Raw genomic sequence first — 14,682 nt, 5'->3', positions numbered from 1 at the left:
TTTATCTGGGTTAGTCACAATGATATTTAAATGTGTTTTTCAAGAGAGACCTGCTGATTAAAAAAAGGTATCAGAACCAGACAGCATAAAAATACTTTAAAGGTGCCATAGAATGGAAAACTGTATTTACCTTGGCATAGTTGGAAAATAAGAGTTATGTACATGACATACAGTGAGCCTCAAACACCATTGTTTCCTTCTTATGTAAATCTCGTGAATAAAAAAGACCACTGTAAAATAGGCGAATCAGAACATAACACCGACTGTGACGTTACTGTCGGGATCACTAATAGTTACGCCCCCTTATATTTGCATATACCCGCCCATGTTCTAGGCAGCCGCCAGCTGAACCATCAGAAGTTCTGCAGGTATTGTGAAGAAGCAAGTGAAGACAACAGCGAAAATGGCAGATCATGGAAATAAATGTTATATTCCAGGCTGTGCAGTGGATGTGAAGTGCAGGGATGGGTTGGTGTCTGTATTCAGAAAGGCACGGAAAGCAAATAACGCCTTCTAATAAAATAACGCGAGCCACTAAAGGGACATGGTTAGCTTGTTAGCAGTAGTCTGTTGCATTACAGTACATAAGAGTTCACTTACCACATAAACAGAGTAAGGAGAGATGACTGAGGATGATGGCGAATGATCCTGAGCACCACTGACAAGCATCTGATCTTGTAAAATGTGTGGTAAGTACTGCCGCTCCATAGTATAAACAGAGTATGTGCGATCGCGATTACTATTGTGCATTTGAAAGCAGTTTCAGTGCCCCGCATATTAATAGCGGCTCCCTGATGCCCGCATTCTATATACAGTATAATTACCCGATGATATAACTGCGAGAGAAAGTATTGAAATATATATTTTCCCTGTGTTTCCTTCCTGTGAGCTACTGAAATGAGCTGCACTGTGAAACAGCCAATCAGAGCAGAGCTCAGCATTATTATTCAGAATGAAATGGTTTGTTATTGGCTTATTTGGAAGGGTCCAAATAAGCCAATAACAGACCATTTCATTCTAGGGAGAAATCCTAGGGTTGTAAATGCACATGTAAAACTGTTTCTGGAGAATTTTTGCCCTTACCTAAGCCACATACCTTCTATGTAGATATCAGAGAACAATCTAAAATATTGTACCAATATGGCACCTTTAAAATAAATATGTACAATTACAATAAATAAAAGCATGTAGAATTTGGGTAGAAAAGAGCAAAACAATAATTTTTAACAATTTACAGTCAAGCGATTTGAATAATGGTCTTAACTATAGTTTTAACTTTGATATGAATAATTAGATTTTTAGAAGTTGTAAATTAAACAAAGTTCATTGGAGTACGTTTTGCTTTGAAATGTAATGTTTAATTCAATGCGTTACTTGCCGTCTGTAATTATTTGTGAAATTTACCAGCAATTTCTGAGTGAAAATTGTTTCTACATTAACATCAACATCAAGTGAAAGATTTTTTAAATGTTTGCAGGTCAAAAAATCATCAGGACTTGGTTGTAACAAACCCCTTAGGCTAAAAAAAAAAAAATACAAATCATCACTGAAGGCTTACTTAACTGGAGTCAGTTGCAGTCGGTTGTTGAAGATGATAAAGCAAATTTCCAAAAAAGTGAAATGAACAAAAACCTCTCCTTTTATGGCATCAAACCCATGACTGTCTTATAAAGATATGAAGGTTTTTATTTTTTTTTTTTTTTTTTTAATTATTATTATTTTTAAAAACCAGATAAAGATTCAGATCAGATCTTATTTTTTATTTTTTATTTTAGTTATTTATTTTGATCATGGACTTTTTGGAGTGGTGCAGGTCTACTGTGATGTGGTGTCCGGTGAACAAAACGACCGATGACACTGGACGGTACGCATTTTAATGTGTTTTATCTTGCAAAAAGATATTTTATTATCAGATGCACCCCAGTTTCAATTTTCAATTTTAATTTATTTAACAGGGACGGTGCTCATTAATCAACAGCAAAATACTGTAAAATCGTCGTTTGAGAGTTATGAAAAGGGTTTTGGTAATAAAGAAGGCGAATACTGGCTGGGTGAGTGTTTTTGTGATGTTTTGGGCTAAAAGGCAAACAGAGAAAGAATTAAAAATCAATAACACGTAAAACTTGGACATCTCATCAGGAATGCAGTATAAATGCAGATTATTATTTTTTTATTGAAGTTATTAAACCAGTTTCATGTTTTTAATAGGTGTAGAGTACATTCATCAGTTAAAGTGTGGGCCTTACTATAAACTCAGAGTAAATTTGGAGGACTTTCAAGGGCAAAAGGTTTATGCTCTGTACAAGTCCTTCATGTGGACGGTGAGACTGATGGGTACAAACTGCATGTGAGCAGCTTTGTAAATGGAGGAGCAGGTGAAACAAACTGCTGTCATCTCATTTTCCAATTTTCGTGAGACTGTAATGAATAACAATTTAGGCAAATAAAATTCTAGGCTATAATAGACAGAGTTTTAAAGGTAAGAGAATGTTTCTAACCATAATGTTTTAACTGATGCTTTTAATAAAAGTTATTTTATTTAAAGAACTTATTTTATTTTATATATCCAAATGAAAGTGTCTTTATAATGAAAATTTCTCCTTTCTATAGGTTACTCTTTGGGTCAACAAAATGGAATGAAGTTCTCAACCTTTGACAAAGTCCAGGACTTCAGGAGACAATACTTTCTAGGAGTTGTTACTGCTAAAAGTTATTACACAAACCCGTTCTGGTGTCTAATTGTGGGCTAAAGATCATGATAACAGTCTTACTATTGGGACCACCTAGTACCACTGGAAGAGCAACTGGAGATCTCTGAAGTCCATCACCATGAAGATCAGGCATGTGAAGTAGAGGAGTTTCCAGGTTTCCATCCTTATATTTCAGGGGGTCCTTTACAAATGCTTGACTGCCTTTTGAGTGATGAGAAAAATTTAAAATGTTCATTAAACCCCCCATGGGAAAGGAATCATTCTATTACCTAATATTTTAATTATTTGAAATTTCACTCATAGTCTTGCACATGAAACAACTAATTTGACAAGTGCCTGAAAAGGAAGGAACAATTTTATATATTAACATACAGTGTCTTTTTTTGTCCAATAAGTAGTGTCTCTGTCTTGCCCGAATTTGACCGGAGAAAATTATTGGTCATCCAATCTTTTACATCTTTAACACACTTGGTTAGCTTAGTTTATTTAGAAGTTTCATGTTGTCTTGTTGAAAGATATAGATGAGGAACATCAGCATAACAAGGCAAACTAATCCCATATTTTCTAATAATATTACCATGGGGCAGCATGTATATTGAAAATAGCAGAGGGCCTAAAACAGATCTGTGTGGCACTCCGTACTTTATTGGTATTAGTTGAGATGAATCCCTGTTTAAAAAAACAAAGTGGTAATGGTCAAACAGATAGGATGTAAACCATCTTAAAGCCTAAGCACTAAGATCAAGGAAAACTAGCAATGAGATGCAGCATTTGGAATTTTAACAAGTGCAGTTTCTGTGCTATGAAACCTGGCCTGAAACCTGACTGAAATTCTTTGTAGGTATCAAATATGTACTGTATGTTTATGTTTAATATACTTGAAACATATGCTAAAACTCGTCAATACACTGATATTATATCAGTAAATATAAAAGATAGAAAGGTATTTAAAACATTAATTACAAAAACATATATAAACATATTTTTTGTTGTTGTTGTTGTTGTTGTTTATGTGGTGTTTTATTAAATTTGTATATAAATAAGATATGTGTTTTTGCTATATAATACCATATAGAAGTCATTAACATATGTGCAAATTGTACTATGGAGATTCTGTGTTGTCAACATGTCAGTCATGTTGTCTAAAGATACTGGTGACTTGAGCAGGTTGCAAAATTACTAAAAAATAAAGCAACTTCTCATACCTCAGTGAAAGATTGGCTTATTATCTCCAGATCACCAGTGAAGCACAACGACTCTGACAATGAGTTGACTTTTTTAATAACAGATGTTGTGAAATAAATGAATGTATTGAAATGTGGAATAGATCACCAAGCAGCCCTGGGTGAACTTCAGTCTTGAATTAACTGTTGAGATTAGGTCTATTTCAAAGAAACCTAGTTCATTTTAAGGTTGTAAATTTGTTACTTTTTTAACCTGGCAGCACATTTGTGTGAACTTTCTCTTTCTTTCTTTGTTTTTATAACCGCATTAATGGTTCGATGTTTTGATTCACGAACCCGTGTTGAAGTTCCAATCTGAATCAAATGATTTACGATGCTTTGAAGTTCCGATCGATCTGAATCAAAGATTCAGGAACCCACTCAGAAGTTCCCATCTGAATCAAAAGATTCGCAAAGCGGCTTCAAAGTCCCGATCTAAATCGGACCTCGCCTCATAAGTATCTGCTTGCCAAATAAAATAAAGGAAATAACGTTTGAATTAATTAACAAACGCTATCCAAACGAGGCCTTTAGGAAATATAGGCCTAAGTCTGACATTGACGTGAATTGCCGATTTTGTCGTTCTTCTGAGGAAGACTTCATTCATTTGTTTTGGCAATGTGATTACAGATTTTTTGGTGTTTATCCAATCTTATTTTATAAGGGCTGTTTAACTATTTAAAAGATTATGGGAAAAATGTACATAATTAATTTGTTTCCTGTTAGCTAAGTTTATTCATATACAAAGGTTTACTGGCTCCAAACCTTTCTTTTCTTTGTTTAGAATTGACCTGGACAAATATTCGTAAACTTTCCACAGTTCTGTTAATCCAAAAACACTGAAAACGGTATCTTTATATTCTTAATTGGTGTCTTTTTAAGATGTAATTGTATTGTTGTTTTTTGTTACCCTAGCAATATGTTTCTCTCCCTGTATATTCTTGTATTATTATTGTTTTTTTTCCCCCTTTGTCTTTTGCTTTGTCTCCATGTAAATGTAATTGTTCTTTTATTTAAAAATCAAATGATTTGCAATATGCGCTCCGAATTCCATTATTCAGATTTGAATCAAGACTCACAAAAGTCCCGATCTAAATCAAATGATTCGCGATATGTGCACCGAAGTTCCGATCTTAAAAGATTTGCGAACCCACTCCAAACTTCTGATCTACATCAAATGATTTACAATGCTTTGAAGTTCCAAAATTTGAAAAATGAATAGCTTTTTTTTTTTACTAGTGAATAACTTGAAATGAATGATGGAAGTACAGGTGTGAGTTTTAATTAATCGGATCGGTTCCAGCGTAAATGACTCACTCAATTAAATCGGTTTGTCTGTTCCTCCCCTTTTCTCGACACCGCCAGTATTACTACTGGCTTCACTCGCTAGTTTTATGAGATTAATTGAAATAAGCGAGAAAAGTATTATGTTTACAAACAAAAAATAAATATCCATATGAACATGCAGGTGAGGTGACCGGTTTACTGCTAACTAGTGAAACACTGCATTAATATGACCAGCTGCAGATCAAAATACACGTTAGATGGAAACATTGCGCATTATGATGGAGTTTGTAGTTCAGTTGGTGACAGTTCAATAGGAAATCAGCTGAAAGGATCAAGTCATCTCATACCATTGAAGTGAATGTTCAAGTTATCAGAATTGTAATAAATATTTGAGAAATTGTTGTATCTGACTGTATTAGTCCATACAGTGTAATATTCAAAGAGCAAATGGGAGAAGCATGATGAACACAAAACAGGTGAAATGTGTTGAAAAAATTTACATTTATTCATTTTGCAGACTCTTTTATCCAAAGCGACTACAACGAGGAATACAACAAGCGATTCCTTCATTCAGAATGATTCCTTGACAAAGTTCTGTAGTGTGTTTTGTTCCAGTGCTCATGAATCAGTTATCTTGTGTTTGTCAGATGTACAGTGGGTACGGAAAGTATTCATACCCCCTTAAATTTTTCACTCTTTGTTATATTGCAGCCATTTGCTAAAACCATTTAAGTTCATTTTTTTCCCTCATTAATGTACACACAGTACCCCATATTGACAGAAAAACACAGAATTGTTGACATTTTTGCAGATTTATTAAAAAAGAAAAACTGAAATATCACATGGTCCTAAGTATTCAGACCCTTTGCTCAGTATTTAGTAGAAGCACCCTTTTGATCTAATACAGCCATGAGTCTTTTTGTTAAAGATGCAACAAGTTTTTCACACCTGGATTTGGGGATCCTCTGGCATTCCTCCTTGCAGATCCTCTCCAGTTCTGTCAGGTTGGATGGTAAACGCTGGTGGACAGCCATTTTTAGATCTCTCCAGAGATGCTCAATTGGGTTTAAGTCAGGGCTTTGGCTGGGCCATTCAAGAACAGTCACGGAGTTGTTGTGAAGCCACTCCTTCATTATTTTAGCTGTGTGCTTTGTTATTTTAGCTGTGGGTCATTGTCTTGTTGGAAGGTAAACCTTCGGCCCAGTCTGAGGTCCTGAGCACTCTGGAGAAGGTTTTCGTCCAGGTTATCCCTGTACTTGTCCGCATTCATCTTTCCCTCGATTGCAACCAGTCGTCCTGTCCCTGCAGCTGAAAAACACCCCCACAGCATGATGCTGCCACCACCATGCTTCACTGTTGGGACTGTATTAGACAGGTGATGAGCAGTGCCTGGTTTTCTCCACACATACCGCTTAGAATTAAGGCCAAAAAGTTCTATCTTGGTCTCATCAGACCAGAGAATCTTATTCAGGTGTTTTTTAGCAAACTCCATGCGGGCTTTCATGTGTCTTGCACTGAAGAGAGGCTTCCGTCGGGCCACTCTGCCATAAAGCCCCGACTGGTGGAGGGCTGCAGTGATGGTTGACTTTCTACAACTTTCTCCCATCTCCCGACTGCATCTCTGGAGCTCAGCCACAGTGATCTTTGGGTTCTTCTTTACCTCTCTCACCAAGGCTCTTCTCCCCCGATAGCTCAGTTTGTCCGGACGGCCAGCTCTAGGAAGGGTTCTGGTCGTCCCAAACGTCTTCCATTTAAGGATTATGGAGGCCACTGTGCTCTTAGTGCACTTAACCTTAAGTGCAGCAGAAATTTTTTTGTAACCTTGGCCAGATCTGTGCCTTGCCACAATTCTGTCTCTGAGCTCTTCAGGCAGTTCCTTTGACCTCATGATTCTCATTTGCTCTGACATGCACTGTGAGCTGTAAGGTCTTATATAGACAGGTGTGTGGCTTTCCTAATCAAGTCCAATCAGTATAATCAAACACAGCTGGACTCAAATGAAGGTGTAGAACCATCTCAAGGATGATCAGAAGAAATGGACAGCACCTGAGTTAAATATATGAGTGTCACAGCAAAGGGTCTGAATACTTAGGACCATGTGATATTTAAGTTTTTCTTTTTTAATAAATCTGCAAAAATGTCAACAATTCTGTGTTTTTCTGTCAATATGGGGTGCTGTGTGTACATTAATGAGGAAAAAAATGAACTTAAATGGTTTTAGCAAATGGCAGCAATATAACAAAGAGTGAAAAATTTAAGGGGTCTGAATACTTTCCGTACCCACTGTATATGGATAACCTGTAGAAAACAATTATAGAATTAGTTTGAATATGTTAAAAACCAGATGTGTTTTAAAGGCCTCATGGCCTACATGACTAATAAACATACTCCATCATACGTCCAACTTGTTTTTTGAAACGTTGGCCATGTTTAGGTTGAGAATCCAACTCTATAGCAGTGTAAATAAGTCAGAATGCATGAAATAGAATTAGACCTCCCCTTTAAACACAGTTTGCTCCTCCCACAATACAACACAAATACAAACAGCAATAAAACCACACTTCTCTCATCAGGTGGCTGTCAAGTTCATTCTTCACATGCGCAATGTTTGGTAATTGCAATAGATTGTATTTGGGACTATTTATATTGAGCAGTGTAACTTTTTTTTACTTATTTTATTTTGATAATGGACACACTGTCTGCGATGTCAAGTATGCTAGAACTGATATGTTGTGCGTGTGCGTGCGAGGCGCCTGCGCGATCACTTGAATTGGTTCCTTATGATAGTAAAATCAAGGATAAGAGTGAGACAACACATGAAACTATAAAGTGTCTTTTCACTTTAGTTTTATAAACTATAAACTTGTGCTTTTCAAAAAAACAAAAACAAAAACCAGATGTTGCTTTTTGCCATCTTGATTTCCCTTCCTTTAACTTGTTGCGCATACATTTTTTTAACAGAAACTCAGCATATAGAACTTGTTACAGTTTCGTTCTGTTAAACTGTAAATTAAGTCAAATATATTTCGCGAATATAGGGCTATTTATTCATTTTATATATGTGATTTTATTCAGTTTTTCTCTGTTTATAGAATTGCTTATGACTATATGTTGTTTTATTTCAGCTTTATTTTAATTAACAGAAATGTTTTAATAGTGTTATTTAACTTTCATAACCCTACCTGAATGGCAAAACATCCATAACTGCAGTACACTTTTAACACGGCAGTGCACATACTTACTTGTCGGCAACCTGCCAAAATAAAAGCTTGCTAATTTTAGGTTTGAAAATGATGAAAATTCTTATAAAAAATAATAATAAATGAAAATGTAAGTATTAGCATTATATTTTTACCTTGTACTATAAAATAATTGTATTTTTATTTAATACTCACTTTTTATTTTAAAATATAATAGTATAATCACATTCTAATTATTATTTTCTTTCTTATTTTACATTTACATTTATTCATTTAGCAGATGCTTTTGCCAAAGCGACTTACAATTGAGGAATACAAGCGATCCATGATAAAGCGGTGAAGAAACTCAGGAAGTGCTCGAAATACAAAGTTTCAGACATTGTTCAGATTAGTACGAGCTAGACAGGGAGGGATTAAGGAAAGAGAAAGCAAAGTTTTTCTCAAACTTCATTAAATGTGTAAGTAATAGTGCACAAATTGTTCTCACCCAACAGAGTACAGATATACAAACATTTTATTTTCTTATTGGTATTTAATATTTATTTCAGCTGTTGAAAACTAAGGGTGACACCACTTGCCACCACAAATAAAGAAAAATAATTTTCATTCAAGCACATTTTCATTTTACATATGTTTGTAAACCTACATCACACGTCTGATCTTCATGGTGATGGACTTCAGAGATCTCCAGCTCTTCTTCCAGTGGTACCAGGTGGCCCCTATATTAAAACTGCCATCGTGATCTTTAGCCCACAAATACAGACCAGTAGGGTTTGTGGCATAACAAGCTGAGTACCAAAACCCTCCTAGATAGTATTGTTTAGCGCAGTTGCGATCATCTGAAAGATCTTGGTCTTTGTCAAAGGTGGAGAACTTTGCTCCATTGTGTGGACTCAAAGAGTCACCTGCAGAAAGAAAAAAAAAAAAAACTTTCATTATAAAGACACTTTCATTTGGACATCAATGTATAATTTGGATGCAATCAAAATGTTCAATCAGGTTTTAGGCATCGTAAACTTTCCATCCTCCCTTCTTATAACTAAATTACAGATGCATGTCCACCTCTGGTTCAAAGAGCGTTATGGGGGGCATTCCCCATCCCAACGAGGAGCCACTACCCATGGCCCAGACACACTCAAAAGCCACAATACACATATGAAAGGACACTGGCTCCATTTATCCATAATCAAACTGTTCTAAAATATATGTTGTGTATTCCTGTGTTGTATGCACACTGATAAAAATGATTTTGTGGTGAAGTAAATACTACAGAAAAACAAATGTAATTTCTACATTAAATAATTTAGTTCAGGCAAGAATTTAAATAAAAGAGTAAATTCAATATTAGTACTCAATTTAAGTGTGTAGAATTTAAAGTTTGAACTTATAAGTATATTTTACTTGGAATTGTTTGTTATTTTTACAAATATTGTTTAAGTAAATATCAACGTCATGATCCCGTTGTTCCCATCATGCACTTGGGCATGAATAATTAATAAGGTAATTTTTTATTTGCTGTTTTCGAGATGTATTTACAGTTTTGTGGTTGCTTTTGTTGTTAGGTGAAGTAACTTGCTGTTTTGTGACATCTGGAGTTCATTTTTTACTCAAAATGGCCCATTCATACTCAAACACTATTCACTGATTGTCACCGTCATTGTGTATCATGTGCCAAGTATTCAGGCCTCTGTGTTCATTCAGTTAATAACTATATTGAGTCAACATATTATCTTAAAATGAATAACGAGCAGTCTACTTGCTTACATACATGCTTGTAACTTCACCACATGCCTTATATGCATTTTTTTTTTTTTTTTCAGTTCTATATTGTTTGAGTAAAGTTTATAAACCGTGACTGAGTGAAATGTACTTGAGTATTGTAGGGTAAACTTAATTATTTTAAGTAGAAATTACTCATCAAACTCTACCTGGTCATGTGAGTAACATCTGCCTGCAAAACCGGAGGCTGCATTTTCAGGAACGCAGTCCTAGGACCGCATTTCTAGGACCCTAGGTTTTTAGTGACAGCGCCACCTACCGAATTAGAGGACCAGCGAAGATGGATGACAGTCAGAGTGTGAGTATCAAATGTGAATACATTTTTATTTGTTTAACATTAAAAACAATTGTGATGCATTTCATTGGAAAGTTAACGTAGCCGAAGTGATCGTGATTTGCTAAATAGTCTTGAATTCATAGCCATCATATATTAGCCTCTAATGCTGTAAAATGAATTGTTAGCTTGATAAGCCTGTTGAATTATTGACAGCACAATAAACTGTAGCACGTTCGTTGTGAAAGCTTGTTAATTACTCACTGTTTTTCCATTTTAATTAAGTTAAAATAATCTTAATGTTTTAACTGTCATGTGCACATTCAGCCTGTTTAACGTTACCCCACAATACATGTTATGAGTACGTCTCTTCATTTTAACATGGTTTTATAATGTTGGTTGAGACATATGACATTTTAATAGTCAGACATAACAGAGAGGCCATCATAATAATTGACTGTTAAAATACCACGTGTTAGATTGTGTCATTTACTGTGTACTGTACTCTATATGAAGTGCTTTCAAGGACACAGCTCAGGGCAGGCAATAGTATGACAAAAGATAAATAAATAAATTGGTCAAGTATTGGAATTGTTTTTACACAATGTCCAATGTATCCTTTTTTTTTTTTAAGTTATATTTTTGGGCTTTTTTTATGCCTTTATTAGATAGGACAGTAGTAGAGAGCAGACAGGAAAGCATTGGGTGGAGAGAGGGGGCGGAATCGGCAATCGAACTCGGGTCGCCGTGAGCACAGTTGCGCTATATGTCGACCAATGTATCCTTTTTTTAAGCGTTAACAGTATTTCTGTTAACCTAGCAGTGATTATTTTCTCCATTTACTATTTCAGTGAAGTGGAAGAATTGAATAGGGTGATAGAGAAACAATTGAGAAAAGAGGGGAGAGCATCCGGGTGGTAGGTAGTGCTGCTGCATACATCACAACGTGTGCTTTAAATATTTAAAGTCATGTCAATAATATGTTATTTCTATTCAGATTTCATGCATCTCTCTCTATTATTTTTTTTCTCAGTTCAGATGGGCTTTATTGACATGAATGTTTCAAGAACCTTTGTTCCCACAACATCAAAATATTTTTTTTCCAAATCTTTGAACAGTATGCAATAATAGTATTATGAACATTAATTGGTATGAAGATTGATATAATTATTTTTGGATCGTATATGTGTGTGCGCTCTGTGGTAACTAAGATCTTTTAAATATGAAATTTAAAATTAGAGAGTAGAACTTCTAATGTTCAACTAAATGTTCCTTATTTCATTCACTTCTCTCTCTTTCTCTCTCTTAGGAGTCAGTGAAGACGTCGTCCATGAAGTTCTTTCTATGTGGTTCATGTCATGAACAAATTTGTTTTTGTGTGTTCAAGTTCAACTGTTGTAATATATTATTTTATAAAATATACACAATCTTAAATCTACCCCCAGAGTCATCCTTGTGTCTTCCCTCTGTACTTGAAAATGTTGATGTTGATCTAGTGACTGAAAAGACTATGATTCCTTGTTTATTTTATTTGAGTTATTATATTATGCTACTTAGACCCAATAATTACTCAACATTCCTAGGAACCAGGTTTAATTGCAATGAAGAAAGTAGTATTTGGGTGTAATAAAACTTTTAAAAAACCTCTAAGATTCTAATGTAGTTAAAACTGGGTGGAAATACTGCCTTAGTGGCACTTTTTTCGGTCCTCCAAAACTAGGGTCCTGGAAATACGTTACTGGGACTGCGGTCCTCCGGCTCGGTAGGTGGCGCTGTCACAAACAACTAGGGTCCTAGAAGTGCGGTCCTACAACTGCGGTCCTGAAAGTGCGGCCTCCGGTATTGCAGACGGATAATATTGGGTCATGTTAAATTTACTTATTTCCTTTACTAATTTTAGATAACTTAGTTAAGTAGATTTGACTTAATTCCTTATTTACATATTACTTAAAAAATATTTGTGCAAAAACTTGCAAAAGAAAAATTAAGTAAATTTAACTTCTTATTTTTTTCAGTGCATGTTCCTAGGTTATAGTAGCTTAGTTATAACTCCGTAGTACTGTAGTGAAGCCCCAATTACTTAGGTTTAGACATATGAATGCATCACTGCCTTAATGTTTTGCAAACCCTGGCATGTTAGGCAGTGTTGCCAGTTTAGCAATTTTGTAGCTAAATTTAGTGACTTCCCCACCCCTTTTGAGACTTTATTCAAAGGTTTAGGGACAAATATAGCAACTTCTTGGACAAACCTTATCCAAGTTCTCATCTTGCCCATTGATCTATATTCATCTTTATATAGATCAGTGAATTTGCCATTATGATGTCATCTAGTGATGTTTAGCTATCAGTTTTAGCTACTTTGAATTGAAAGCAGTTGGCAACACTGATGTTAGGTATCAAAACGACTGTCTTCTGATTCCCAGATTAATGGTGTATAGTATGTCACCATAACTTGCACCATACTCTTTTTACCACACTTTGGCTTAATATTGTGCAAATCCTCCAGACCAGCAATAGATATGCAAATGAGCTGTAAATGGAGACAAAGAAAATATCTCCCGCACAAAATTCACGCCTTGTATTGGCCATTCCACTAAAGATGTGTGTGACTGGAGAACCATTAAAAGTCCCTAACCCAATCCAATCATTGCTCAAACCCTTTGAGCCACACTCTCCAAGACTCTCCAAGACACTCTCCTCTGACCTGGCAGTTTTCATCTTCAAGCAACTTTGTTGATTTGCTGTGGACTCTCTGATCTTCAGAAGAACCAGATGAAAACAAGCCAGTGCAGGTATACTCTCAAAAATAAAGGTGCTTCATGATGCCATAGAAGAACCTTTTTTGTCTAAATGGTTCCATAAAGAACCTTTAACATCTGCAGAACCTTTCTGTTTCACAAAAGTTTCTTTGTGGCAAAAGAAGGTTCTTCAGATTATAAAAAGGTAAGAAAGAGATGGTTCTTTAAAGAAGCTTTGACTGAATGTTTCTTTGTGGAACCAAAAATGGTTGTTCTATGGCGTCGCTGTGAAGAACCTTTTAAGCACCTTTAGTTTTAAGAGTGTAACCGTTTCCAACTAGTTAGATGTGTGTCTAAGTTTGGGCCCCTTTTCAAGGTGATTTTTGATTTGTTAAAACCCTTCAATCACTATCAGCTGTTTCTGTGTGCTGCTCACAAGTCAGTCACTGAATGTTGATCTTGCTACATGCTTACTGCTAGTACTGTATAAAGAAGGGAAGCTATTCTTCCTTGTCAGGAAAATAATCTTTCCTAGAATTGATATATGATTATATTGTCTGCTCAGTGGACAGACAGATCAAATAATTGTAAGATTGATTCTGCTACAGTTAATTCTAATATTTGATCTATGTATTCATAACTAATTATAACAAGTTATAATTATAAACATATTTCCCTTTTGAGCTAATTTGCAACATAAAATAAAATGTTTTTTTTTCTTTTATAAAATAACTTTTATTAAAAGCATTTAAACATTATGGTTTAAAACATTCTCTACCTTTTTTAAAAGCCTTTATTATAATATTATTTGTTTAAATTCATCATTATGGTCACAAATTCAGAAATTGGAAGATTGCATGAATGTAGTTTGTCTCTGCAGTTTGTCTCACCTGCTCCTCCATCTACAAAGCCGCTCACATGCAGTTTGTATCCATCAGCCTCAGAGTCCACAGAGAAAGACTCGTACAGAGCGTAAGCCTTCTTTCCTTGAAAGTCCTCCAAATCTACTCTGAGTTTATACTTATATCTGCGCGTCAGCTGGTGAATGAATTCTATGCCTATTAAAAACATGAAAGGAAACTGGTTTAATAACTCAAAGTACATATAATCTGCAATCTGCATTTATAATACAGTCCTGTTTAAATGGATAGTTCACCCAAAAACAAAAATTAGCCAAAGATTTACTCACCCTCAGGGCATCCTAGGCATGTCTGATATTCCTCTTTCAGATGAACACATTCGGAGTTATGTTCCACATTGTCCTGTCTGTTCCAATCTGTATAATTGCAGTGAATGGTTTATTAACACCCCGGAGCCGTGTGGAGTAGTTTTGTGAGAGATGGATACTAGTTTTTTCAGATTCAGAAACAGGGGCACCATTCACTGCAGTTATACAGATTGGAACAGACAGAACAATGTGGAATATAACTCAGAATGTGTTCGTCTGAAAGAGGAATGTCAGACACGCCT

General features: G+C 35.4%; 1 protein-coding gene across 1 annotated transcript; it reads right to left on the bottom strand.

Annotated features, from left to right (window-relative positions):
• Nucleotides 1-8,954: 8,954 nt before the first annotated feature.
• Nucleotides 8,955-14,411, bottom strand: LOC131553232 (microfibril-associated glycoprotein 4-like). The gene is made up of 2 exons (XM_058797729.1): nucleotides 14,103-14,411; nucleotides 8,955-9,326 (listed from the first exon to the last, which is right to left on the bottom strand). The coding sequence occupies exons 1-2, from the start codon at nucleotides 14,332-14,334 to the stop codon at nucleotides 9,064-9,066; spliced, it is 495 nt and encodes a 164-aa protein (XP_058653712.1). The 5' UTR covers nucleotides 14,335-14,411; the 3' UTR covers nucleotides 8,955-9,063.
• Between the last annotated feature and the right edge of the window lie 271 nt (nucleotides 14,412-14,682).

The sequence above is a fragment of the Onychostoma macrolepis genome, chromosome 14, assembly GCF_012432095.1.
Source record: "Onychostoma macrolepis isolate SWU-2019 chromosome 14, ASM1243209v1, whole genome shotgun sequence".
Lineage (NCBI taxonomy): Eukaryota > Metazoa > Chordata > Actinopteri > Cypriniformes > Cyprinidae > Onychostoma > Onychostoma macrolepis.
This window is presented reverse-complemented; position numbering and strand designations above follow the sequence as displayed.

Excerpts from the sequence above, each read along its gene's own strand:
- LOC131553232 (XM_058797729.1), bottom strand. The coding sequence starts at position 14,334 with ATGCAGATTGCAGATTATATGTACTTTGAGTTATTAAACCAGTTTCCT. Across the intron at positions 9,327-14,102 it reads CTTTGTAGATGGAGGAGCAG|GTGACTCTTTGAGTCCACAC; the intron begins GTGAGACAAACT and ends TTCTTTCTGCAG.